The 24,642-nt window shown below is 41.1% G+C and overlaps 1 protein-coding gene across 2 annotated transcripts; it reads right to left on the bottom strand.

Annotated features, from left to right (window-relative positions):
• Positions 1-206: 206 nt before the first annotated feature.
• On the bottom strand, positions 207-22,716 carry SLCO1C1 (solute carrier organic anion transporter family member 1C1). Of its 2 annotated transcripts, XM_076342493.1 has the most exons (14): positions 22,573-22,716; positions 19,095-19,236; positions 18,139-18,271; positions 17,389-17,510; positions 16,316-16,462; positions 15,102-15,200; positions 14,069-14,314; positions 13,040-13,204; positions 9,587-9,782; positions 8,353-8,518; positions 7,728-7,912; positions 3,122-3,186; positions 1,745-1,862; positions 207-678 (listed from the first exon to the last, which is right to left on the bottom strand). In XM_076342493.1, the coding sequence occupies exons 1-14, from the start codon at positions 22,699-22,701 to the stop codon at positions 456-458; spliced, it is 2,136 nt and encodes a 711-aa protein (XP_076198608.1). In that variant the 5' UTR covers positions 22,702-22,716; the 3' UTR covers positions 207-455. The 2 variants fall into 2 exon arrangements, with proteins under 2 accessions (XP_076198608.1, XP_076198618.1); XM_076342503.1 differs by lacking the exon at positions 16,316-16,462 and having other exon boundaries at positions 22,573-22,701.
• Between the last annotated feature and the right edge of the window lie 1,926 nt (positions 22,717-24,642).

Genomic DNA, 24,642 nt, shown 5'->3' with positions numbered 1-24,642 from the left:
TCCCTGCACCTTCCAGGTTGCCAAGTCGGGTTTTGTGCACCAGCTCCTCTCGGGCTGGTACCATGGCAGAGAGGGCTGCATTGCAGCCTCCCCACTACCCCTCACACACAGAAGGAAGCCGAGGGGCAGCAGTGGCTGTTGCAGCTTGACGAGGAGGGATGGAGCTGAGGGGCAGCCATAAAACTGGCTTCTCAGCAAGGGAGCAAGCTGCACCTCCCCAGCCGTAACAAATCCCCTCACTTGACTGGCACTGACTCAGCAGGACAAATGGTGAGCAGTGTTTTCAGAGCTGTACATGTGCTTAAAATGGTTGTCTTTGCTTTTGGTGTTTACAGTGAAAATTACATGAAGGTGAACATTTTCAGGGTGGATATCAAGATACCGCTTCACTGATGATGAATTTTTGCCTGGAACACCACTCACTGGGTAAAGCCATGGTGGAGATCTCAGTTTTCCTAAAGCCTAGTCTCCTTTTCTGGCCAGTAAGTTGTCTGAATTAAACGGTCACTATTGACAAAATTATCTTTCCTGCTCTTTGTCCCACAGGCGCCTCTCTCCCCGTTGGCTGAGAGGGTCTCATCTTGTGGAGAAGACCTTTTCCGGAGAACCCAAAGGACAGCAACACTGAAGAAAATGGACACCGTGCCCAGCACCAAAGTCAGCCCCAGGTACACATACCTGAGAGAGAAATGATTGATCAGAGCCTATTTCAAAGGCAACATACGACTAGAAGGCATCAAGGACACATTCATATTTTCATGCGGTAAGGCTGAGTAAGAAAGGTCTTCAAGGAGAGTGATGACCCTGGAGATGAGAGTTTGCCAGTTTGCCAGCTCACCCAGGTCAGATATTGAGTGGTCTGTGGCCAAGAAAGTGTCTCAGGCATTGACTGACCTCCTCCACCCCAACGTGCTTCAGTGAGAATAACACTAATATTTCTAGGGCAATTAATTTATTTTTTGGTTGCCTCATAAACAGTACCAGTGATACCAAGACCATTTGATGGTATTTTTGCTTTACAGGCATAATGACAGTGACAACATTATGCAACAATAACGTCATTATGCTTTATTAGTAATGAGTCCCAACTGAGCTTTTGTTCTTTTCTTGTTTTTTCAAAACAAGATGTACCCTCCGCTCATGTTTTTTCCCGGGGGTGGGGGGAAGGGCAACCTGTTCTCTCATTTTCCTTTTACCATTGTTATTCCATTCTCCATTTCTGGTAATGCCTTTCATAAACACAGTTCAGATAATTACCCTTCTCTAGCAATAGGTTGATAAAGACAACACTGCGCTTAAGCCTCTAGATAAGCCAAGAATGCTTTGTGGCACCCTTCCCTTCCTTTTTGTGGTCCAGCTCCAACATGGAGCAATGATGAGGTTTAACAGCCCTTTTACTTATTCGCTCACTTATTTACTTACACACACACTCTCACAGCAGAATTGTTAAAAAATGGGGGAAGCTTTACCATGAAATTGAGGTTTTAACTGAACATTTTTGGGGCGAAAAATCAAGTGACTTAAATATTTCCAGCTGATATTGAATTAAGATGACACCCCCCCCAAAAAAAAGGAGACTAAACCAAAAGAGAATGCTAAACCCTGAGCATTATTGTTAATATTGCTCTTTCATTTGGCATCAAATCTTTCACTCAAATTTTCTGACAGAAATTCTTCTACCAGTGCCAGGTGTAGATGTACTTAAAGAACACAAGTTAAAGAACGAATGGAGAAGAGCTGTTACCTGAGTGCACTGGAGTCGTAGAGTCTGCACGCTCCTCTTCCCCCACATCTTTTGCTTCCCCATTTCAGGCAAGTGGTATCTATGGCCACTCCAAAATACACTGGGGCTGGAATTCCCGCTGGGTATATTCAGCAAATAAATAGAGGCAAGAAGGTTACTTTCCAGGGTGATTAGTTCTGATCTAGAGACATGTTCATGTAGAACATCAAATAATACATTCGAACAGCAATGGCACTTCCATACTGTTTGCTGGTTCGAGAAGTTGTGCTTTGTGCTGCCCAGACACACACTGCCCTTTCCTCCCTGTGGAGAATCGGGGTGGGGAGGAAATGCAGCTGAACATCAAAAAGCCTATGGAAGTCAGCGGAAGGAGTGCTGGCCATGGCTTGGTTTCCTCACCCTGCAGGACCCCTCTGGGGAAAAAAAAAGGAGATACTTCTCCTTTCTTGGGAGCGATGGAGCCTGTTCAGCTTGGGGGTGGGGGGGTGTCCTGTGTGTTGGTTGGGGAGGGGTGAGAAGGGAGAGACACAGCGGGGCTGGGAGCTTGCAGTGGGACTACAAGTATCCTACAACTATCTTGAGATCTTACTGTGGCAGGGGCAAACCTACTGCAGTGCTTGTGGGTGATGGAAAGGAAAAGCCTTTCTTCAGGTGCTAATGGGGACGTCGTGGACTCTGTGCAACCTGGGGAGCCACCCATGGTTGCTGGAGAAGAAAGTAAGCCTGGAGGGAAAACCCTGGCCTGCACAGGTGTGAGAAAGAAGCCAACAGCTTGTTTGGATGTCATTTCATCTGCCTCATCCAGCCCATCTAAGTCTGCTTTATTTAAATAAGTGACTTGCCTCTTGCTAATTATTACCTTTTCTATGAAGACCTAGAGGATTTTAGAGTTTTCACTTCATTGGCATCTCATGGTATCCATGATTTTAGAGAAAACTTATAGGTGGCTCTACCACGAGGCCGCAGTGAACCCTGCCCTCAGGCACACCTGTACTTAGATTGATTCCCTTAGAAACTAATGAAAATGTGCCTGAAAAATGATCACAAATTCTGAGCTATAGCTGTTCTATTATGCTTGTTGTTGAATAAGGAAAGACAAAAAGTAATTTTGATGTTAGCTTCATAGTCTGAAGGATCACTTGTCACCTCTATGGACATTAGCCGTGTATATTTTTATTATATCTAAGACACAGTTATACGATTTATGAAATACAAAGCTGCTTCCTTTTTCCAACACTTTTCCTATTTTTTTTTTAAATCATGTAATATTAACTTGTCAGTTAGACATCATTCTTTCCAACAATCAAAGTTTAATTCTAGGATAAATGATTAATGAGGCGTATATTAAAATACACCCAAAAGTACAACCGGACTTACCAAGTACTCTTATTGCCAAGGTGTAGATACCAAGTGCAAATGATTTCAAGTGTGGTTTAATGCACCTAAAAATAAAAAAAAAATGGTGTTAAACAGAAATAAATAATTGACTGTGGATAATTTGAACACAAATAGAAAGCAAGAGGAAGGAAAGAAATGTGAGTTTTTCCTCCTTACTGACACTGACTTTAACAAAATTACAGAAATATGTAAATAATGTGATAAAATCCGATCAGTATCTAGGAATTCTGAACATCTATATTCAATATCACATTTTAAGAAGATGGTGCATTTTCAGGTAATACCAGCACTTAGGAGTTACTAACACACAACAAGAAAATTGGTTGTGAAATCATGCATCATTGGATAGTCTTATTCAGTTCAACACTCTCTGAAATTGCAGATGATGACCCAGGCAAGTACAAGGTATTTAGGCACTCAATTTTCATTACACTGTGTCTAGGATCAGGTTCACACGTCCTGTAAAGGTAAATCCTCCAAGCCATTCTCTGACAGAACAGACCATTTCCATTTGGACTTTTTTGAGCTTGCAGCGGGGTCCAGCACAGACATCAGTCCTTCTGGCTCCAGATCAGCCCTGCTCCAGCCTTGGGTCATCATCCCGGCTCTTCTAGGAGGGTGGAGATGGTGGGCAGAACAGCTGCCTTTCACATCCACACTAGCAGCAGTGTGCGTATGGAGCCGCTCAAATTAGTAAGATTCATCTGCTGCTAACCTCACCAGCTGCTCAAGTCTGCTGTTTCACCCAGCATGTATCAGACTGCCTATTACAATACCTAATCCAGCAAGAACCTGAGTACATGCTTTACTTTTAGCATGTGAGTAGTCCCAGTCACACGATTAAACTGGGACATGCTTGATTATGTGGGGTGAGTAACACATGTGTATCATTGTGGCAATTGATAAAACTCCCTGTTCTCACAGTGATTCTATTCAATACAAAAAGAAAAAAAAAAGGGCTGAAATTCAGTTGTCACTATGGATAAACATAGCACTTTGGAGGTCCAGTCTATGTGCTCTGAACTAGGACGGACTCAGCGTCTGCAGAAATTCATGTAATCGGGAATACGTTTTAAAAAATAATAAAGACATTGCAGAACTAGCCCTTTTGTTCCCCACCAGTGATGTTTTTTTATTTCCCAATGTAGCTGCCAGAACAGCATTAAGTACCCATATTGTAAACGATAATTGGGTCATCTTCCCTTAATTTAGTGAAAATGGAGAAGGACGTGAAGGACATATATGGAAAACAACACCGAAGTACCATGCTCAAAAAATTGTGTGCATCTCATTTTGTAATCTGAGAGCTTTATTGTCTAATGCCCTGATCATGGATTATGATCATACAGTCTGTTATATTGTGGCTTTTACAGGCACTGCCACCTATACAGGCATGAATGTAACATGATTTTGAGCTGGAAGAACAGTGTTTTGCCCTCCTATCAGATACATGTTACACAAGCAAGCCCCAGCCTGGAAGTCCTTTTAACCAAATGCAAGGGTGTAGAAAGCAAAAAGTGGAGAATAAAACCAATAACTGGATATTTATTATGTGTTCCATAGGATTTATATCCTGCAAAAAAAAAAAAATCTTCTCTTTCAGATGGAAAAAAAATTGTTTGAGCATTTGTACTGTCTTTGCACGGAAACACGAGTTCTTTGAGATCCTGAGTGAGAGCCAAACCTCTCAGGGAGATCTGAGACTTCCTTTTCACTGCCTAATCACCTGCTATTAATAGCTATCTGAATTGCAGGGTTTTTTCTCCAAAACTTCAGGGCTTTCCCAAGTCCCTTGGCAATTGTAATTAGTCTAATACCACTAAAAAGACATTTCAGCAAATGACTCGGTCACTAGCTGTAAGCATATTTCAATGATTTCAGCCGTGTAAACCCTTGAAGTAAATGTCACTAAATCTTATAGGCTTTTAGGGATTTAACTGTATTTGTGCTCCGTGGCAGGTGCAACGATATCTGCTCATCTGAAAACATCAGCTTGCTTAAGTGCTGGAATCTTATCAGAGCTGACTGAATACTGAATAATTGTAAAAACAGATAACTGGAAAAAATACTTAATGAAGTCTGCAACTTGACCTTGGGACTATTTATTTTCAAAGAGCATTTATTTTCTTTCTGGGAACAGAAGCACATTTTCAGTTCAGACAGATATTCAGGGAAAGCCAGTCAGTGATGGATTTCAGAAAAGCGAGTGTGAGCTTAAAGTGGAATTGTGCCCACAGGTCATTTGCAGAGAGAAAAAAAAAGAAAATATTGAACTTACCGCAACATGTTTTGTTTAGCTGCACATCAGATTTGGGTGTTTTCAATCCAGCAGAAAAACACATAACTTTTCAGTTTCAATTAAATGGCTCTCAAAGTAAAATGATTTTCAACAGAAATAAAAGCTCCGGAGCAGAACCAATAAAGCTGTTTTGCTGATTTCATATAACAAAATATTTTCATATCATTAGTGAAAACCTCTCTAAGCTTTTCTAAATTAAGCATTAAGTCCCCTGAAAGCAAGTTCTTGGGGTTGAGAAGTGCAGGCAACCCTGTGTGATTTAACCTCATAGGTGTTCAATTATGAACATCTCCTCCCAGACACATCTGCAGTGGAGACGAGATGGAAAGCAGGAGGTTGAGCATGGCAATGATGGTTTCAAGGCCCTGTACGGTACTGTATCTGTACATTTTCTAACATATGTTTTATGGATAGAAAGGGAACACCATGTGGAGGGAAAGGGGAAGGGAACTGCATCCCTGCATAGCCCTATGCCCATATTTATACAACAAAAAATCCCCCTGTGTCAGAAGCAACCACAGAGGGCAATCTGGTGGAAATCCTGAAGGCTTTGCTACAAGCTCTCAACTTGTGAATCATCCTCCTTGGTGCATGGACAGTTTCAGTGGTGCATAAGCTTCAGTAAAAAATGTCTAAAATGGATTATAATATGATTGTTCTTCTTGGAGTGACTCCTCGGGGAGGGGGGGGGGAGAGAGAGAGAGAGATGCCATGTGATTTTGCAGTACATCACTCTCTACAACGACCTGAAAGGAGGTTGTAGCGAGGTGGGTGTCGGTCTCTTCTCCCAAGTAACAAGCGATAGGACAAGAGGAAATGGCCTCAAGTTGCGCCAGGGGAGGTTTAGATTGGACGTGAGGAAAAATGTCTTTCCTGAAAGAGTGGTGAAACATTGGACCAGGCTGCCCAGGGAAGTGGTGGAGTCCCCATCCCTGGAAGTATTTAAAAGATGTGTAGATGCGGCACTTAGGGACATGGTTTAGTGGACATGGTGGTGTTGGGTTGACGGTTGGACTCGATGATCTTAGAGGTCTTTTCCAACCTCAATGATTCTATGATTCTATACTCAATGGTAACCCTACGAGGTGGGTGGGGAAAGCTATGCAGCTTATATGGTTTAAGGCATATACCTCACTGGCAGTGTTTGTGGAGGGCAGTGGAGAAGGATCCTCACCTCAACCATTTCTGAAAGTCTCTGTGTGAATATTACTTCTGGTTCAAGGACTGTGCTGGAACCATAGCTGAAGTTACATTTCTTTATTTAGGTTTTTCCATATAGCCTATATTCAGCCAGTTCTAGCACTGGCTTTTTCCATGTGATATAAAGACACTGGCAATGAGACAGGGCCTGTTCCAGAAAATTTGATTCAAAAACAAAGAGAATTTTGGGGTAAGAAAACACAACAATAATAAAGATTAGTTAAACTGTATTTGCCATTGTTTTGTTTGAGAAGTAGAATGTACCCATCTGGAAATAATTTGGAAAGAGAAACTGAGAAAGAAAGCTTTCCAAAACAAAGCGGAGCAGCACTTAGAATCTAAAAATTGCAAGAAGCTGACAAAAATCCAGATTAATAGCTGGAAGTATTATATTCCTTTTGCACTTTCTAAAATTAGCTTAAAAGCTTACACTTGGTGATGGACAAATAGTTCCAGCAGTTAAATACGTATTGGAACAATCCTTTGGGACAAGCATTTAATAAACCCGTGATTATTACGACATAAAAAACCCCAAACCCTCATGCTAAATCTATCTTTGCTGTGAAGAGAGAAATCTGGGACAGAACAATTATATGGAATAATAAAATGGACTAGAGGGTGTATATATATAGAGAGGGTTTGGGTTAGATCACCTCTGTGTAGCTGTGCATTGGTATCCATAGCAAGTAAGGAAAACTGGCCACCTATAAGCATACACATACACACATTGGCACGTGCAGAGCTAATTTCCATTTGCATGGAGGCCATTTAACACCATTCTGGTAATGTAAAAGGCATTAAGAGAAGTGGAATTTGGTATAAATGATAACCAGGCCTCCTATATCATATTTAAAACCAGAAAGGTATTGCTGGTAGAGACGATCGTAAGCACATTGTTGCTTCAATGGTAGAAAACTCATTGTCAAATTATGAGGATGCCTTTCAATAGTAAAAAAAAATATTTTAAAAGCCACCTTGCATAGCTGAAAACATTTTGCAATACTTGGCAGGGGGGAGGGAGACCCAGTTACACATGTCAAAACACCTTGAAAACATTTGGCAATGCTAGCAGAAATTATTTCTTACCTTAGAAGCAGTATGTATCCGGGTGTGCCACCTACTGACAAAGTATATGAAGTGATAACTGATATTATTAGAAAATACAGAAATATTTTTGAACACTCATTTCCTTTTTGACATGGTCCCACCACAGCTGAGGAGCTTCGTGAAGGAGATTCCAAGGTTCCCACGCAGCTGCAGTTAAAAAATACCTGGAAGACAGAAGGCAAAAGTGTATGGTAACCCAAACAGCGAAGAAGTGGATGGTCAGGAATTGCACATCATGCTTTTCTGGGTAGCCAAAAGTTTAAATCCAAACTGGAAAATGTTTTTCAAAAGGAAAAGGCTTGTTCATTGAAGGAGAAATTTATAAAGAAAGTATCTACTGTTGATGAATGTATTTAGTGGTTTTTTTAAACAGTTTTGGTAGCCAACAGCTAAAAAAAACCCCTCCTACCTTCTCTGCTTGGGATTTCTGCTGGAAGCAGCAATTGAGAAAGTTTTAAATGTGGGTGGCAGATTGATTAAAAGACCTGAGGAGTTTAGGGCTGGAGAGGATGTGCCTTACTCAATTTTAATCCACTTACTCTAACAGAACTGGTTGTATTAGGAAAACTACCACATCACATATGGAAACGAAAGATGGTCTTACGGTGTTTTTCCCACTGCCATTGGATGCCTGGCAGCCAGCAAGACAAGCAGAAATGTAGGTAACTCCATTTTCCCCGCAGATGGGGTCCCAGGCATTCTTGGAACATGCACAGCCCGAGTTGCACTCTGAAAAGAGGGCTTGCTCGTAATCAGTTGTCTGTTTAGTTCTGGGGAAAAAGAGAAATTGCAATGATGTTTTCTAGCAGATGTGGAAGAAATAATTATCAAATCATGGGTTATGCTCTCTGCCAGGCACACCTGGCCAGACCTTCTGTCTGTGGTCCATTAAGGTGTTGTCTCTTCACATCCATGCAGCAGTGTAAATTCTTATTTCTCTGTTATCAAAAGGTTTTCACAATATCACACCACCTACTGTGAGATAGTAGCTACTTTATTAAGGGGGACAGCTAACAATTTCTATTCATGCATTTTTCTCAGATTTTCTAAGATTTTAGTTACCTGAGGCTTGATGCAGTTTTAACAAAACTGGACAAAAAAAGTTTGATTACTCCAGTGGCAAAGAGCGGAGTGAGTTACTCATGGGAAACGGTCGCTGTAGAAGTTAGTGAGGAAATTATCAGAATGGGATTTGTCCAAACTGAGGGTCTGTTACCTTGCACGACAGCCATCTGCCAACTTCAACCAGCTGCTGCTGAAGTCACCAGTGAAGCAGCTCCTGGGGCTGCTGTAGAGTCGGTGCTGGAAACTCCTCCCAAAAAGTGAGCTTTACAGAGTAATAGCATGGGCAAAAGTGACCAAAAAGCACTAGCCTCAGGTGTACTTCACGGTTAACATCATGGCTAACTCATGGTTAATCCATGAATCCTTAAGTTTTGGGTTCAGAAGCTATTAAATGCCATGGGTTGTTCAGCAGCACACAGAGGCAAGGAACAGTTAATTGAATCTCACCCCCCCTACTGAGCTCCTCACATTTCCAGAAATCTCTAGGCTCAAAGGATGGGTCCCATGGCAATAATAATTAAAAAGTAATCAGAAAAATAATCTGCACTTGTGGCATAAACCCCTCTGGGCTGAAGGCAACAATCACAAAAGCGTTCTGACACAATGCCCGCTGGAATACATGGAGTGGTTTCTACCGCTTTGAATCAAATTTCTGGGAAGCATATTTGGGTCAGTCATTCTCTTTTCAACAATATATACTTTGTGGAATAAAATGAGGAAGGAGTTAGGTTTGCAATAACATTTTATGCTGAAGCATGCCCTTCCCAGCATACCCGTGGTACGACACGGTCAATCCGGCCACATCTGAGTTCTCACAGCCCATTGCAAATAATGAGAGGAGCAAAAGGTAACCAAAGAAAGATGATCCCAGGGAGAGTTTTGCGGCCCCTAAAACATTGATTCTGAATTTTTTCATTATCAGTCCCCCAGAGAATATGCCAAAGGCCACAGCAGGAATGTTGATAAGACCTGAAATCAAACAGAAAAATCTGTATTAATGAAAACCCCAGCTCAATGGACTATCCTCCTCAGCCACAAAAACAGCAGCAGCATTAAGATGAAGCAACAAAATATGAAAGATCTTCAGTCGGGGCATTTTGTTTGTTCAGACTTGGATTGTTCCTACGAAGGTGCTGGGACTGCTTTTAAAAACTTGCTCCCAGGGAAATGTTTCTTTGCTAGTTCTTTGACAGAGAGATTATGCGTAAGGTTTAGATAATGGTCTTCCAATTTCTTAAGCTAGGTAGTTTTCTCCACTGTTAGTTTGTCAGTGGAGGGATCATTGTAGTGTTAATTCAAATACTTTTAGTGTTATTTCTCACAAGAGCTGCTCTGGGCACAGAGAAGTTACCTGGGGTATCGTGCTGCTTAGGGCAGCCAAGACAGCCACAGTCCCACTGCACAGTTGGGGCTTTGCTATAGACCTTCCCTGTGCCCTTCACCCATGTAGCAACAGTAGGAGCAACAGGGGCCACGCTCTGGGGCTGCCCCACTCCGGCTTTCCAGGGCAGCTCCTCTCCTTCCCTTTTCCACTGACAGGAGGAGCCTGAACTGCTCATTCCTAGAGGGCAAATTCATTTTTACCTACAGTGTTATGAAATCTGGAGCAAGACCTGTTTTTTCTGTTTTGATTCAGCCATGAAACCGATAACTCCCTAGAGAAGTCTCCAGGAGGGAGAAAGCCAGTGGTATGTCATCATCTCCATGGCCAGGAGAGTTAGGGAATTTGTCTAGTTTTGGTTGTTGAAATGCTCCCTTAGGTGAGTGTTGCAATAGCAGAAAGATAGGTATACCCCATGGGCTCTCTTGTATCAGGCTTCAGGCAATCAAGTGGAAGAGCATTGAAGGAAACGTGTAAAATTGGGTAACCATTAATGCTTACCTGGACAGCTTTGCTCAAAGCAGTGTCCATATTGATAGATACGGACAACAAGACCAAAAAAACTCTCTTTCAGTACGTGCAAAAAAGATGTAAATAGAAACCACCGTAAATGAGACTGCACAGTCAAGCAAGGTACTCTTTGCTGGATTTCATTGTTACTGAAAATGATTTTCCCAGCTGTACCAGCCAGTTCCAGCACATTAAATTCCCCCCTCGCGCAGGGCTGTGTATGCGGTTTGCAGCTTTTAATTCACGCTGACACCTAGCGGTGCTGAGCCAAGCGAGCGTACAAACACAAGCAAGTACCTAAGCATACATGCATTCGTATAGCAGATGAAGTTTCAGAAGTTTGTTCGGGGGACTGGAGGTATTATAACATGATTTCAAATGACTTGGTATAAAACACCAGTTTACGACATTACAGTTTAATCTGCTTGCTAGGAAGTGCACTGGGATCCCTTAAATTTCTGGCTCAAGTCAGTGTTTGATCCACCTGTACATGTGGAAAAAATCAGTGCTTAGAAGAGATGCTAGCAGGTATGTCTGATGTTAGCAAAAGCCATATTCTATCTCGCAAACCCAGGAGTCAGTGTCTTGGCTGGCTGCATGAGCCCAGGTCAGTTACTGATGAGGTTCAGGAAGCTTCACTGGGGCGGCATTTTTCACTCTGCACATACATGAAAATTATACTTCAGGGGATTTAGAAGCAGCATCCAAAATGTAGCATATGTAAATTAAGAGTCACTATATAACAGGTTTTCCTGTTCTCTTTTGCTTTTAAGAGGGGACTGGGATTGGAACTGGGAGCTGTGTGAGGCACCAGAGAGTATCTGCACTCTGCCTACCCATTCCTATGCACCCCTTTTGTTCATGCCTTTGTCTCATAGCCTTACAGATAACACCATTGCTTGACACTGGCATCATGGGTGGGTGAGGGGGAGCAAAGTGTGTATATTTAAGGAAAATCATATTTATCCGAGAAATTGTGATAGAAATTGTTTGTTTGGTTGGTTTTTTTAAAAAAAGAAGAAGTAAGAAAAGAGGTAGGGAAAGGGAAATAGACACTGTTAGTTCTAGTCAGCCCTCAGCTTTCTTAGCAAGGGTGGATTGCGAGAGAAAGGAAAAGGAGGAAGGAAAAACACCTTATTGCAGGGATGGCCACTCAGCCAGGATCCTTCCCTAGCCAAGCCATCACACATTCTCTGTTGGATATAGTCCCTACGCTTAGTGAAATCAGATAGATCTTAATCCTCACTCAGTTTGCACATACCTGAAAGCTTAGCTCCAGAAAATCTTTAAATACAATGAGAAGTACTGTACTGAATGTAGGGATTGTTTTCTGGACTTTCTCTGGCCATTGACTATGCTTGAAGATTTCTCCTTGCTTTGAGGAGTTTTGTGCCAGGAAATTCCAGCTTCTATCTTTAAGGAATTAACATAGCACAATGGATCAATACAGCTTTTCTGCATATGTATACCTCCGTTGCTGTGCAACTAATGCTGCTCTGAAACAAGGCAGTTCCCTCTGTATTGGATAGATGTAAACCTCTTTGCTGTCTAATGCTACTGAATTCCTGGACCTCAGGAACTGAACCCAAGCCTGCATGCAGGTTCAGCAACCGGGCAGTGAAGTTCATCATCCTGAAGACATCTCCAAAAACGGCCACCTTGGTACCCAAAGGCAGAAGCAGCGTCTCCCTCTCTCTCTTGTGCTGTATGGGAGGGCTTGGGAGACTAACTTCACAACAGAGAAAGGCTCTTAGGTGAAGTTAGGGCAGAAATACCTATTTTTCCTTCACCAGCATCGCACCGAGATAATGTTAGGTATTTAACGCATGTATTGTGTGATCACTGATATGACTTTGACTTCCTTTTATTTAACACCAACCTCTTCAGAAAGTAAGAAATCACTGGCAATATCACGGCTACTTTATGGTCAGTCCTTTAGCACTCACTGAGTTGATCTTCATTTCGTTGAAATAAATGGGAAGCCAGCAAGGGAACAGATCTGTCTGATGACAAATTTATGTAAAGTATTTTAAAATTAATTCTCTTTTCAATTATTCTCTTGTGCTGTACATACATTATTTTTCAAATTTCCAGTAAAATGGGAGATAAGGTATCAAATCATGTAATCTTTTGCAGTAACTCTTGCATAGATAAACTCGGAGCTGACTAGCGCTAAGGCAGAAATGAAGTAACTTACCTTCTATGAGCTACCACTCAAAGCCAGACAAGGAAGGAGAAGCAGTAAACATATCCTAAAAAATTCCAATTTTCCCTATATGTATGCCATTCCTAAAATGTTCATTTTTAAGATATCAAGAAGCAGATATAGCATTACCTATAACAAAATTAGTTTTTGAAGAGGTTTGCCCATACTGTTGTTCAATATACTTTGGCTTATATGTCACCATGCCAATTAAAGAATTGAACTGAGTGATACTTGCACACAAATACAGAATGTAAACTGGATTCCCAAAGAGGTTCTTCAGTGATGGCAAGAAGTCTGCAAGACAAAATGGCAGAAATGACAACCAGGCCAGAGAGAGAATAACTGCTGTGAATAATGCTTTGCAACATGTTTGCACCTTCCAAAGAAGGACGGCAAAACATTTCAGAAGGAATCCATGAAGTTCCATGATGCTCCTAAGAGCTCCCCCATTTCTGGATGGGGGAACAGTGGAGCAAAATACTAAGCATCAATCTGCCAGAAGAGATATCTTGTTTTATATATCTTCTTTTGATCATAAACCAGGACTGATTTGGTTTCTATGTGTCCTCAACAGCCACAGCAACTTTTAGCTTAATTTGGGGGCAGAGAGTGCTCAGCACAGCTGACAGTAAGCACAGACATATTGAGTTACAGATTCAAGTACTGAGGGAAAATGCTTTTGGCAAAGTAGGGCCAAAGAAATGCAATTGTGCAAAACAGCTCGTGTCTAAATCCAGATAGCCTCCTAAAATACTGTATCTAGTCTGTGCGCATCCTTATTCTGATCAGATATTTTATGTGTTTTTCTAATGAATGACCTTAAAGAAAAAGGTTTAGCAAAAACTGAGATTTTTTGACCCCGCTTCTGCAACAGTCACTATCTGTGAATGAAAAATTTTTGCAGAGTTTCATGATATTTGCTGGGCCACTAGCGTAATTTTACAAATCTCAGCTGGAGAAATTCTGCATGCAAGAGCAGGTCCAGGGAAAAATGAAAAGACCCTTTTTGTGCATGCTAGTTAGGTGGAGAGTGACACCTGAGGGAAAATAGTAATTCTGAGGCCATTAAAATATGGCCTCAGAAAGTATGAAGTTTTAAAGTACAAAAGCTAGTGAGAGAACGACTCAACGGTCAGGAAAGAAACTCTGGTGACTTGCCTTTTGCCATCTCAGCAATCTTCACTTGTTGCTGATAAGATTTGTGTTGGTCCTTGTTATCCTCAGTGATGAACTTTGACTGCTCGGAAGAGGTACTGGAGTCCTTTCTGCTCTCTGGTCTCGGGAGGTGCTTCGGCAGGAACCAGAAGGGGATGCTGGCCAGAACGCTAATCACACCTGCTATTAAGTAACCCAGCCACCAGGCTCCCACCCACTGTACGTCCTTATGAGTTATTGTTACACTGTCTGGAGAAAGTAAAAAAAAGGAGAGACAAATAAATGCTTTTCGAGAACATTTGCTGATATCAAGGAAGGTAATTTTGCAGGGACTTTCTCCAGAGGAGTCCATCCCCACCTCGCCAGCTTTAGTTGTGCTGTGCATCTCTATCGGCGTTACAGGAACAATCGTGGGGAGGCAATAAGGACTTGCTGATTCCTGTGACAGAGCAGCAGCCTTCCCCTGACACTGCAGGGTCCTCAGCCATGTCACTCGCACATCCCCAGGGAGGCTGCAAGGCCCAGGACATGGGGCAATCCAGGTAGCCACGCGCTTGCTCCCAGTCAGGCTGTTCTGCACAAAAGTGCCAGGGAAAAACGGGGTGGAAGGTGTTTTCTCAGGAGGAAGGCAATCAGGAGCCCTGGTACCCGTTGCAAGACTGCTTTTCTAGGCAATGACAGTGTACTACAAAATGCACGCACACAGCTCTTGGCAGGATCCTGAGCCTCAGTCTTGCCCCCTCCTGGTGCCTGCTGTCCCCACAGAGCCTCCTCACCAGGGCATCTCCTGGGGGGCACCAGCTGCAGATCTGCTGGGGCTGAGGAAGAGTCAGGCCTCCTACTTCCTCCATACCCATCCTTCTTGCTAGCCTTTTCTGCATGGGGCATTGCATTGCTGTCTTCCTTTTTATTTCATAAAGTGCCTACTCTACCTCCGCTAGCCCCTTATGCCTAGAAGATAACTAGATAGTTCTTGGCCTAAAATAAGCTTTTTGGAGCCTGACTGAATTTTTAAAATCTGAGTTTTCTGACTTACCCAGATCTACAAAGCCAATGTCAACATAAAGTTTGGCACACAGGGATCCTAGAAGAAAGCCAAACATTGGCCCTATAATTGCAACTGTCTGTACGCAGCCTGCAATAGAAAACAGGGGACTGTTACGCTTCTGAGTTAAAAAGAGCACTGGTTCTTGCTGCACCTAACAGCAAAGTATGACATATGATGGGTAACAAGTGATACAGTCTTAAAATACTGAGCCAACCTTTGCTCTCTGGCACATTAGTTACACAAATTAGAACATTTTCAAGAAGAAAAAAGCCAACAATAAAATTTCCCACACTACGTTGACACTTTGACATTTTTTGTTATCGTCCGATTAAAGAATGAAATTCAGCCCAAAGTAAAAAAAGGTCAGGGAACTTAATGGCCTAAACTCAACAGCAGAACCAATCTGTAACTGCTAGAAACTCTTTAGCTGACTAGATTAAAGTAACTGGAAAGCAAATGTCAATTATTTAAGTCAACTGATCACTTTAAGTTGTGGTGGGCCCTGAATAGGCTGAAAAATCACTTTGCTTTGGTACCCGATATTAACATGTTTCAATACACCCTCAGTCAAACTTTCTGAATATTTTGAATTTTCAAAATTGATCTGGAAATCTGGGAAGACTGAATCTTTTACAAAGAGAACCTTGTTTTTGCCTTTTGCCAGGCTGGAAACTTGTCAAGACAAGATGCTGACGGGGAAGGCTTTTTTGGTAATATTTCAGGTGAATGTGCAGAGGTCTTCAGACAATGAACACGACAAAGGAACAGTGATACCAACTTTTTAAAGCCTCAGCACTATTGTTTATTATTCTACCTCAATCTGGAGGGAATGTATTGAGTGCCTGCTGAAATTCTATTTTAAGTGCTTAAACGAGTGCATGTTTTTTGTCACTTTCCAGAGAACTGAATGTGCACAGAAGCTCAGCAGTCCACGTCCAGAAGAATTAGGAAGATTAGGGTAACAGCAGGAACCTAAGGTCAAATTCTTTCCTCAAATTAAGATAATGGAACTGTGCTGGTATAATTAAAGGGGAACTTGGTCCCTTGAGTGTACATGACTGTTAAATAAACTTTAATGTTGGAAATTATGCAAACAAAACCATCAGGACAAGTTAATTCAATAACACTCATTCCATTATTCAGAATGACTCAGTTTCCTCTGGGGAAAAATCCATTAGGAAAAACAATAATATTTATTTTACCAATGTAAAAGGCAGCATTCTCTTCAATGGCATAATCATCAATGTATGTAATTCCCAGAGGCTGGATAGGAGTTTCACCTATTCCACGCAAAAGATTTCCCAGTAAAACATAGATCCACATGGAAGAGCCTGCTTCTTTTTCACATCCTGGGTACATCACAAGAGAGACAACAATGATGTGTTTTTCATAACAGTTTGACACTGAATGCACAGGACTTCTAGAATACTTCCAATGTGGGAAAACCAGTATGAAAACTGTGAAAAATGTTTTGTGGGGTGTGGGGATGGCAATTTTAACCCAATCAGCTTGAGGTGGACACATGTTTAGCGTGAACTGCTTCAGCCAAAGATATTAGAAGTTGGCCAGTTTTATAAATTTGTCACCACATCCCATTTTAGAAACCTTTTTCACTTCCTTCTAACCAAAACTGGGATCTCTTAATGGAAAGATTTGGGAAACATTGACGATAGTGAACACTACCAGCCACATCTAATCCACAGGTACGACGATGCAAACATACACAGGTTTTGCAACACATAAAGGGTTTGATTTGCTCATCCACAGCTTATTCATGGCCGGGCATCGGGGAGGAAAGCTCCTCGCCCACAAGGATCTCCATGCACCCAGAAGGGAGACAGCTTTGTGGTGTGCAAAATAGGGTCCGCGGGCAGGGAGAGAAACAAGAAGGGAGGTCTGCAGGCTGGGAGACCCAAGTGGCTATTTCCAGTGGGCTGAGGATCTAAAGGCACATTTCCTGGCAGAGGGAAGACCATGACTTTCCAAGGTCCCCGTGGGAGACTGGTGTTTCTGCAAGCTACAAAGCTGCAGAAAGTTGCTGGAGGAGACAGCAAGGCTAGAGAAAAGGCTGCAGCCTGAAAAAGCTCTTGGCAGTGGGCAGTGGCAGTTATATATTTATTTTTAATAAATTTGCCTCAGCCTTTTCTGTGGGAAATATTTGTCTGATTCCCATTTATTATTTTTTGCATTCTAATAAACTATTGTATGAGAGTTTGGGAGCCTTTTGCTGTATTTTAGTGTGCTTATTACAATATTTAACAGAGATCATTCTCACCTGCATTTATTTTTGCTTGAGATTTTTCCAAGGCTGAGAGTAGAGTTTGGCTTTCATCCTGCACACATGGAGAGATGCTAACAGTCGAATTAATGGTGGAAGGGAATCTTTCATACCGATATCTGTTTATAAACCAAAGTTGTTTTTTACTGTCCCAACTTATAAGAAAAAGCAAACAGATCTGTTACTACCATGGAAGATAGGCCTATAGCACTTAAGTGAAAATTTCATCTGCATCCAGTGTTGCCAATGATGGTTTACAGGGGATAAATGGAACTCTGTTTATACTGCAGTATTACATGAAAATTGTCCCTTCGGTTCTCTTTGTGTCACAGTGATGCATTTCAATTTAACAGGCACTTTGCTCTGCTATGATACATGAATCTGTACTAAGAGATTATCAGACGGTGGGTGTATCCTCTGGCTTCTGTTTGATACTCAGACTGTCTTCCTGAGTTTAGTCATCACTTCATCACTGAAGCTTCAAGAATTCTTAAACCATATCAAAATGTGGACAATCAAGATCACAGACTAATAAAACGATAAGTTGATTACAACTGAGAATAGCATATATGTTAAATTATTTGCTCTACAATAGTAAGTCTTTTCACAAAAAAATATTAAATTGAGTAACCACATCCATATATGCTTATTTCTATGGGCATCTTCACAATCAATGTCTAAATATTTTAGCGAGCTAACGTTCAGTGTGCATAGCCCAGTTGAAAAATCTGATCACTTTGCACTTACCGTCCCATGAAGAACTGGGGCATCGCAATTAAGAATGTTCCAGCTGACATAATTAAGCAGCCTGCTCCAATTATTCTTGGCCTGTGAAGCTTCGCTCCGAAGTAGCTCACAAGAATTATGATTAGGAGGTTCCCTTTGAGAGTACAAAAGGAAAACTGAGTTTTACGGCTTGTTGATAAGAGATCCCCTAAAATAATGATTCCTAGTGTGTGGTATAGGCAGTGATTTCAGGGGGAGAGGGCTGATCTCATGGCGTTGGTGTTTCTCCCTCTTTCCAGGCATTCTTACAGGAGCCCAATGCCTTCCGTGATAAGAAAACCATAAACTTTTGGATAAGCAGCTGGAAAAAAGGAGGACTGTGCCAGCTGAAGAGAACAAATAACCAGGAAAGCAGGAAAAGAGGGAATCAAACAGAGTTTTATACACTTAGGCTAAGATTTCATTCCCATGAATACCATAGCCTACTGAACACCCATGAGATAAATTCAGTAATCTGAAATCGTAAGAGACAATGTCATGCTGGAAACCTTAGTGCAAGAGGGAAGGGGACGGACTGGACAATGAACGTAGATTATACGTACATTGTATAGAGGTTTGTACTCTTGCTGCTTAATAAATCATGAAGGGCAAACACTTGTGGGGGATTGCTGAAAAAAGGCAAGAGAAAGCGGAAATCTGTGCAGGTAAATTCTCATTCAACAGTCAAAGTTTCTATCAGTATTAATTAGCCAGACACTAAGCTTATCAAACTGCAAAATATTTAGGACTATGTTGAATTGCTTGTATTAGCAACCCTATCCTATCCAACATAATCATACTGACAGTCATGCTGATTTTTACTAGGTGAATCTTGCTCAGTTTTAATGGTTCAAGGAGATTCATACAATCATTTTTCACAACAAATTGCATCACTTTTTTTTGGGGGGGGGGGGGGAAAGGGTTTCTACAGCACATACCAATTTCAAAACTGCCATCAATAACGCCAACCAAAGAGGAAGGGATATCAAATCTTCTTTCTATTTGCGTGATAGTACTTTTTAGATAACTTCCTGACAGTGCTTTAGCAAAATAAACAAAAGACAATGCACCAAGAAATACCTGTGAAAGAAATTGACAGTGATTAGAATCAGGCAGTACAGAGGGCTTTACTTTATGAATTATTCTTAAAGAATTTTTACATTCCCACCTTTTCTTTTCCCAAATAACCACATTAATATTTCTCCTACTTTTTATAAAATGCCAGATTGCCAGTTTGTCCATTTCTTATGAGCAATAATGATATAAACCAAACTTGCTATCAACCACTGCTAATTTTAGGTAGATGCCAAAGCTACTGATGCTTTGAAGGACAGAGACATGTATCACCCTCCTGATCTCTCTAAGAACAATAAGGGTAAATGTTAAGTGTGGCTTGGTGAGGAGGTGAGTTATTTGGCATTTTTTAACATAGGCTTTTGCAATTGGCTAGATTTGAGAGCCCTGTTCTGGTAAGCTGTTCCCAGCGAAGCCCCGGGTGGCCAGGAGGGAGAAGTCTCTGCCTCCTGTTACACGGCTCCATGAGTCGAACAGTGACCTGTCAGGAAATTGTCTTCTATGCTCATCCTTTCCCCAACAGATCTCTTGCAAGCTCTAATGCATACATTTTCTTTAGAGTGCACATTGCATTTTGCTGGGGCACAACCTTCTCTCATCCTTTTGTTCTGCAGAGGCAGTTATTTTCTCTTAGTTATCACTGTATCTGTTTTAGAGTGTTAGTCTGAATCAGGAGTGGGCTTTGGAAATGAAACTCCCAGCCCCTTCACTGCGCTTTGGTACGTACTGCAAATGTGCAGACTGAATCCCTTTTACACAAAATTGAACTGGAAGATGTGCTCCAGAAGGGCATTACATTCAATTCAACAGCCAATGGCTCTTCAGTCTCTGCGACAAGACTAGAGCTGGTCTGAAGTAACTGCCCACCCTGAAATGCGTACAGTAGGAGTGCAGGGTCCTTAGCACCAACTGTTTCACTCCTGCAGAGCTCTTGCCTAGATTTGCCTTCACTGAATGAAGCCTTACTGAGTTTATGAGCTCCAGGGGTACTCACACACCATGCAATTGGTCATGGAAACCACCACATTGCTTTCTACCTTCAGATACAGGTTGTGTTGACTGAATATATAGGGATGCTCTTTGTAAAAAGGTGTTAAAAAATAAAACCCAAACCTTAAACCAGAAATTAAAAGATACAGTAATGTTTCGTATAAAGAGAGGTCTAGACCCTTGTCCTACTCTTAGACCTGCTCTCTGAGCAATCACGTTTCCATTAAGCAGTTGCTCTGAAGTGATGTACTCACCTCCAGTGCAATACTCCTTACAACATCTCATTTGACAAGGCACATTGGTAATAACACTGGCATCACTGTTGAACGCAAATTCTTGTGTTAAGGTTCAAATATATGCCTGTGTCACATTCAACACACTTTACTTTATCCAGTGCTGGTTATTCCTCCTTCAGAAACACTTGTGGGTAAATAAACACTATCTAGTTTTTATTTCCCACAGTGAGGGCTCTCAAAGAGCTCTCTAGTAAAAATCTTGCCATAATATTTTACATTTTCTGTGTGTTTATGCCCTTGGATTTTAAACAGCAATGTGAAAGCAAATATGGTTTTTCACAGGAAAATCATATAGATCAAACTAGAACTTCAAACGTCTCTGTCTCTCTTTGGCACAAGTTTTTCTACTGGGTTTGCAACTGTCCCAGGAGGGAGATGGAGACCGCACACAGCAGTGGAAAAACACTCCCGATTTAGAGCTAGGACAGAAAGGTGCACATGATTTCATATTCTTCTGTGGTTTGTCAATGACTGTAAGTAAATATTTCACCACATCTTTCTGGTTAGTAAAGGCAATTTTAACACATGGGAAGGCTGATAATTGGTAAAAACAACCTGTTGAGTCTGCATATTGTTTTGGTAACACGTTAGGCAAATACAGATCTGAAGCAGACTTTTTTGTGACTTAGAAATATCTTTAATAATTTCATATTGACTCATTAAGACATAATCAGAACTGAAAAAGGGTTAGTTCACCAAAAAAAGAGGTTTTCTAAGTCCCTGCTGGAATAGGTTAATCATAGCGGTTTGGGTTCCCAGAAGACACACATTTTTTGAACAGAAAGAAACTGAGCTGAAATATTATTGCTTTTCTATTTTTGGAGCTAATAAGCGGATTCCTGACTGGCTAATCTGTGACTGAAGGTTTATTCAATGAGGGAATTGGATTATTGTTGCAGCAAATGGAGGAACAATGATAGAATTACTATTATGCTACAAATTTAATTAATATAACTCATCTTCTATTTCAAAACAGGACCCCATTTCTGGGCCTTTACAGGATCAGACAAAATCAAGGAGAATGTTCAGGAATCAAAATATTTTTGTAGCAGTCATCAGACTCAATTCATCCTGCAATATCTTAACTGCTTTGCATAATTTATAGAGTTCAGGTCAACTATTGCTGAAGTCATTGACTGTATTCGGAGCTGGATTAGTATCTGAAAGTAGATGTGTGTGTGTGTGTACGCGCGCGTGTGAGAAAAAACAACAGAAGTGAAGACTGTGCAAAATGAAAAGAACTGTGCAAGGCCAAAGACTCATTTTCCGTGTAACTGAAATCATCTCATCTCACCATTGTATGGTGATTTATTGAGACCTCACTCAAAAGAGTGTCAGCATTTTACAGCCTGGCTTTGGAAAGCAGGTAGAGACAGTAGGCAAAGCATCATGTTGCCTCCTGCACCCCATTGTCCCATACAGGGAGGAACGCTCCTCCCAGGTGCAGCGGTCCTACCATCAGGTAGGTACTGCTACATTATGAGGCTTAAAGCAGGGAGCTTCCATTGCCTTGAGGAAGTACTTCTCATGGGTGAGATAAATGCAGATACAGTGGTGATACTTCTGCAGTTTCGTTTCAAAGTCACCTTATGCAGAGTTCTCTCAAATCAGGAATATTACAATAATACTTCAATAATATAGCACTCAAAACACGTGGACCATAATACAAATATTATTTTTCAGAGCCCAGAAGACTACCATGGCTACAATCTTAAAAAAGCGATCTGTACTAACAGGTGCCTGTGGTACCTGTCTGCTGATACTCTGTTCTTAACTTCAGGAAAATAGGGTGGTGCAATAAGGAGGATATAGTGACCTTTCAGGATGACCCTTGAAGATCTCATAACATGCAAGCCTCAACCAACATATTATATTTGAACATTGCCAAACGTTAGGCAAATACAGGTCTGAAGCAGACTTTTTTTATGACTTAGAAATATCTTTAATAATTTCATACTGACTCAGCAAGACATAATCAGAACTAAAGAAAGGATAGTTCACCAAAAAAAGAGGTTTTCTAAGTCCCTACTGGAATATTCAAAAACTCTTACTCTACCTTTATACCTCCACGACACGACTGTTTTTCCTTGGATGTGGAAGATTCAGATTTGAATGAAGATCGGTCAACAGGCAGGATTGTGTTGTTTGAGAAAAACTGAGTGTTTTCTTTTGATGAAATCTCCATGATGGTATCCGCTGCCTCTAAATCAGAAAACATGGAGAACATTTTAAAAGGGCATCCTATTAGCTCAGCCTCAAAAGCTCATCATGTGACAGCAACATCCCGCTGTAGTGTTTTCCCTACAATTCTCTAGCAATTATCAAACTTTGCAACAGAATCTGACCAGTGCACTGGATGCTTAATTATGGAAATTTGCAATCCACTTGCCTATAATAATGAAGATTAAATCATACTCAGCAAATGGTCTTCATCTTCATTCTCTAGCTATCATCAATGCGATTTCATTGAACGTTTGACCAAGCATTACCGGCAGACTAAATGAGGCTTGTTAACATTTTAAACAACATTTCAAACAACATTTCAAACAACATTTCTGGAGCCTATATGTAAGTTCACGTTTCTGGATGTGACCATGTCTGCAGAGATTTCTCAGGGCTGATCTCTGAATTTCCCATATATCTGGGACATTAAGTAATTAGATCAAAGGAAATCTAGCCCTGTTAATGAGGGACTTGAATTGTTTTAGATTGAAATATTAGCTCTAATCGTCTGATGTTAGCTAATGAGTTACACAAGAATAAAGAGGTTTAGTTCCCTTTACCATTTTAGATAGAGCCTTAGGGCTCTGTGGTCAAGTGTTACAGGAAAAAATGTGAATTTGCTTCTTTGCAGGTAAATACAAAGAAAGTAAATACTACACTTTGAGAACAGAAGATATCAGTAATTCTTAAACCTCTACTTAGGTACTGCAGTACTTTGGTCTTAATTTCAATCTCTAAATCAGATCTGAAAATATTTATGAAATCAGCTTCTGTGTTCACTTTTAAGCAGCACTATGTTTATAGAACTGCTGGCTGGAAACATGAATAGGAGAAGTTCCTATTCTGTTATGTTTGTCTAAAGACAGATCTTACATAAGTAAAAAACATATATGGTATTATGTATATGTATATATACATGTACATACATGTGTTGTCATGGCTTCCCAAGGGTCTGTGCAGTGTTTCCAGAAATGTAAGTGAAAATAACAAAAGTATCCCTAGATGCTAAGATTTGCTCATGCAAATACTTGCCTAGGCTCTGTTCATATATGGACAAGGCAAAAGGACTGTGGCTGTGGTACCAACATTTTCACTGAGATCTCTCCATCACATCAGATGAAATAAGAGCTACTGACCACATATAAGAGAAATATTTGCATTTGATACTGCCCTGACAGGGACTCTAGTGTATTTCCTTGTCAGCACTAATGAGTTTACAGATTTTTTTAAAACAACAATAACAAAATAAGAATGGTTGGTACTTGCTGCAGAAAACTTGTAACCTATTCCTGCTCTGTTTCTGCCTTCCTGTGATCTTGGGAAAAGTCACATCGTCTCTCTATGCCCCACTTCCGAACTTGTACAATGGGGAATGACAGCATGTACCTCAGAGCACTCACGTGAGGATAAATTCATTCAAACTTGAGAGCATGGACATGACACTCACATAAGGTATGCTGCCACGTAAGCACATCAGATAGCCTTTAGCTTAAGGTTTGAAATGCTCTGCATATTACTACTACAGCAATCTTGGAATGAAAAAGAAATTGAAAAAGGGAAACATCTGAAACGCAACTAAAGTGAATTGTCCTTATCTCGGAGCAAAGCAACATCCAACTAGGGAAGGTCCAGCAGAGGAGCAGGGGGCCTGCACAGTCTCCTTCACTGCACCCCATATGCAGGGTTGACCAAAAAAAAAAAAAGCCGTGGGGAGTGGAATATGACACACCGATGCTTGACAGCAGCATACAAGTTCATGCCACGCTGACTTGGTACAATTCTCAAATGGACAGCGATACCTAAAATTTGTACTCAGCAGTATAAAAAAATATTACAGTATAAAAATTATTAGCATTTCTTATCTGACTCTGGGTGTCAAATGGAAACATGCTAGGAAGGACTG

This window comes from Aptenodytes patagonicus, chromosome 1 (assembly GCF_965638725.1).
Source record: "Aptenodytes patagonicus chromosome 1, bAptPat1.pri.cur, whole genome shotgun sequence".
In the NCBI taxonomy this organism is placed as follows: domain Eukaryota; kingdom Metazoa; phylum Chordata; class Aves; order Sphenisciformes; family Spheniscidae; genus Aptenodytes; species Aptenodytes patagonicus.
This window is presented reverse-complemented; position numbering and strand designations above follow the sequence as displayed.

Excerpts from the sequence above, each read along its gene's own strand:
- SLCO1C1 (XM_076342493.1), bottom strand. The coding sequence starts at position 22,701 with ATGGAGATTTCATCAAAAGAAAACACTCAGTTTTTCTCAAACAACACA. Across the intron at positions 18,272-19,094 it reads TGATGGCAGTTTTGAAATTG|GGAACCTCCTAATCATAATT; the intron begins GTATGTGCTGTA and ends GTACTCTCAAAG. Across the intron at positions 7,913-8,352 it reads ATGGCAGTGGGAAAAACACC|GTATTTTTTAACTGCAGCTG; the intron begins GTAAGACCATCT and ends TCTGTCTTCCAG.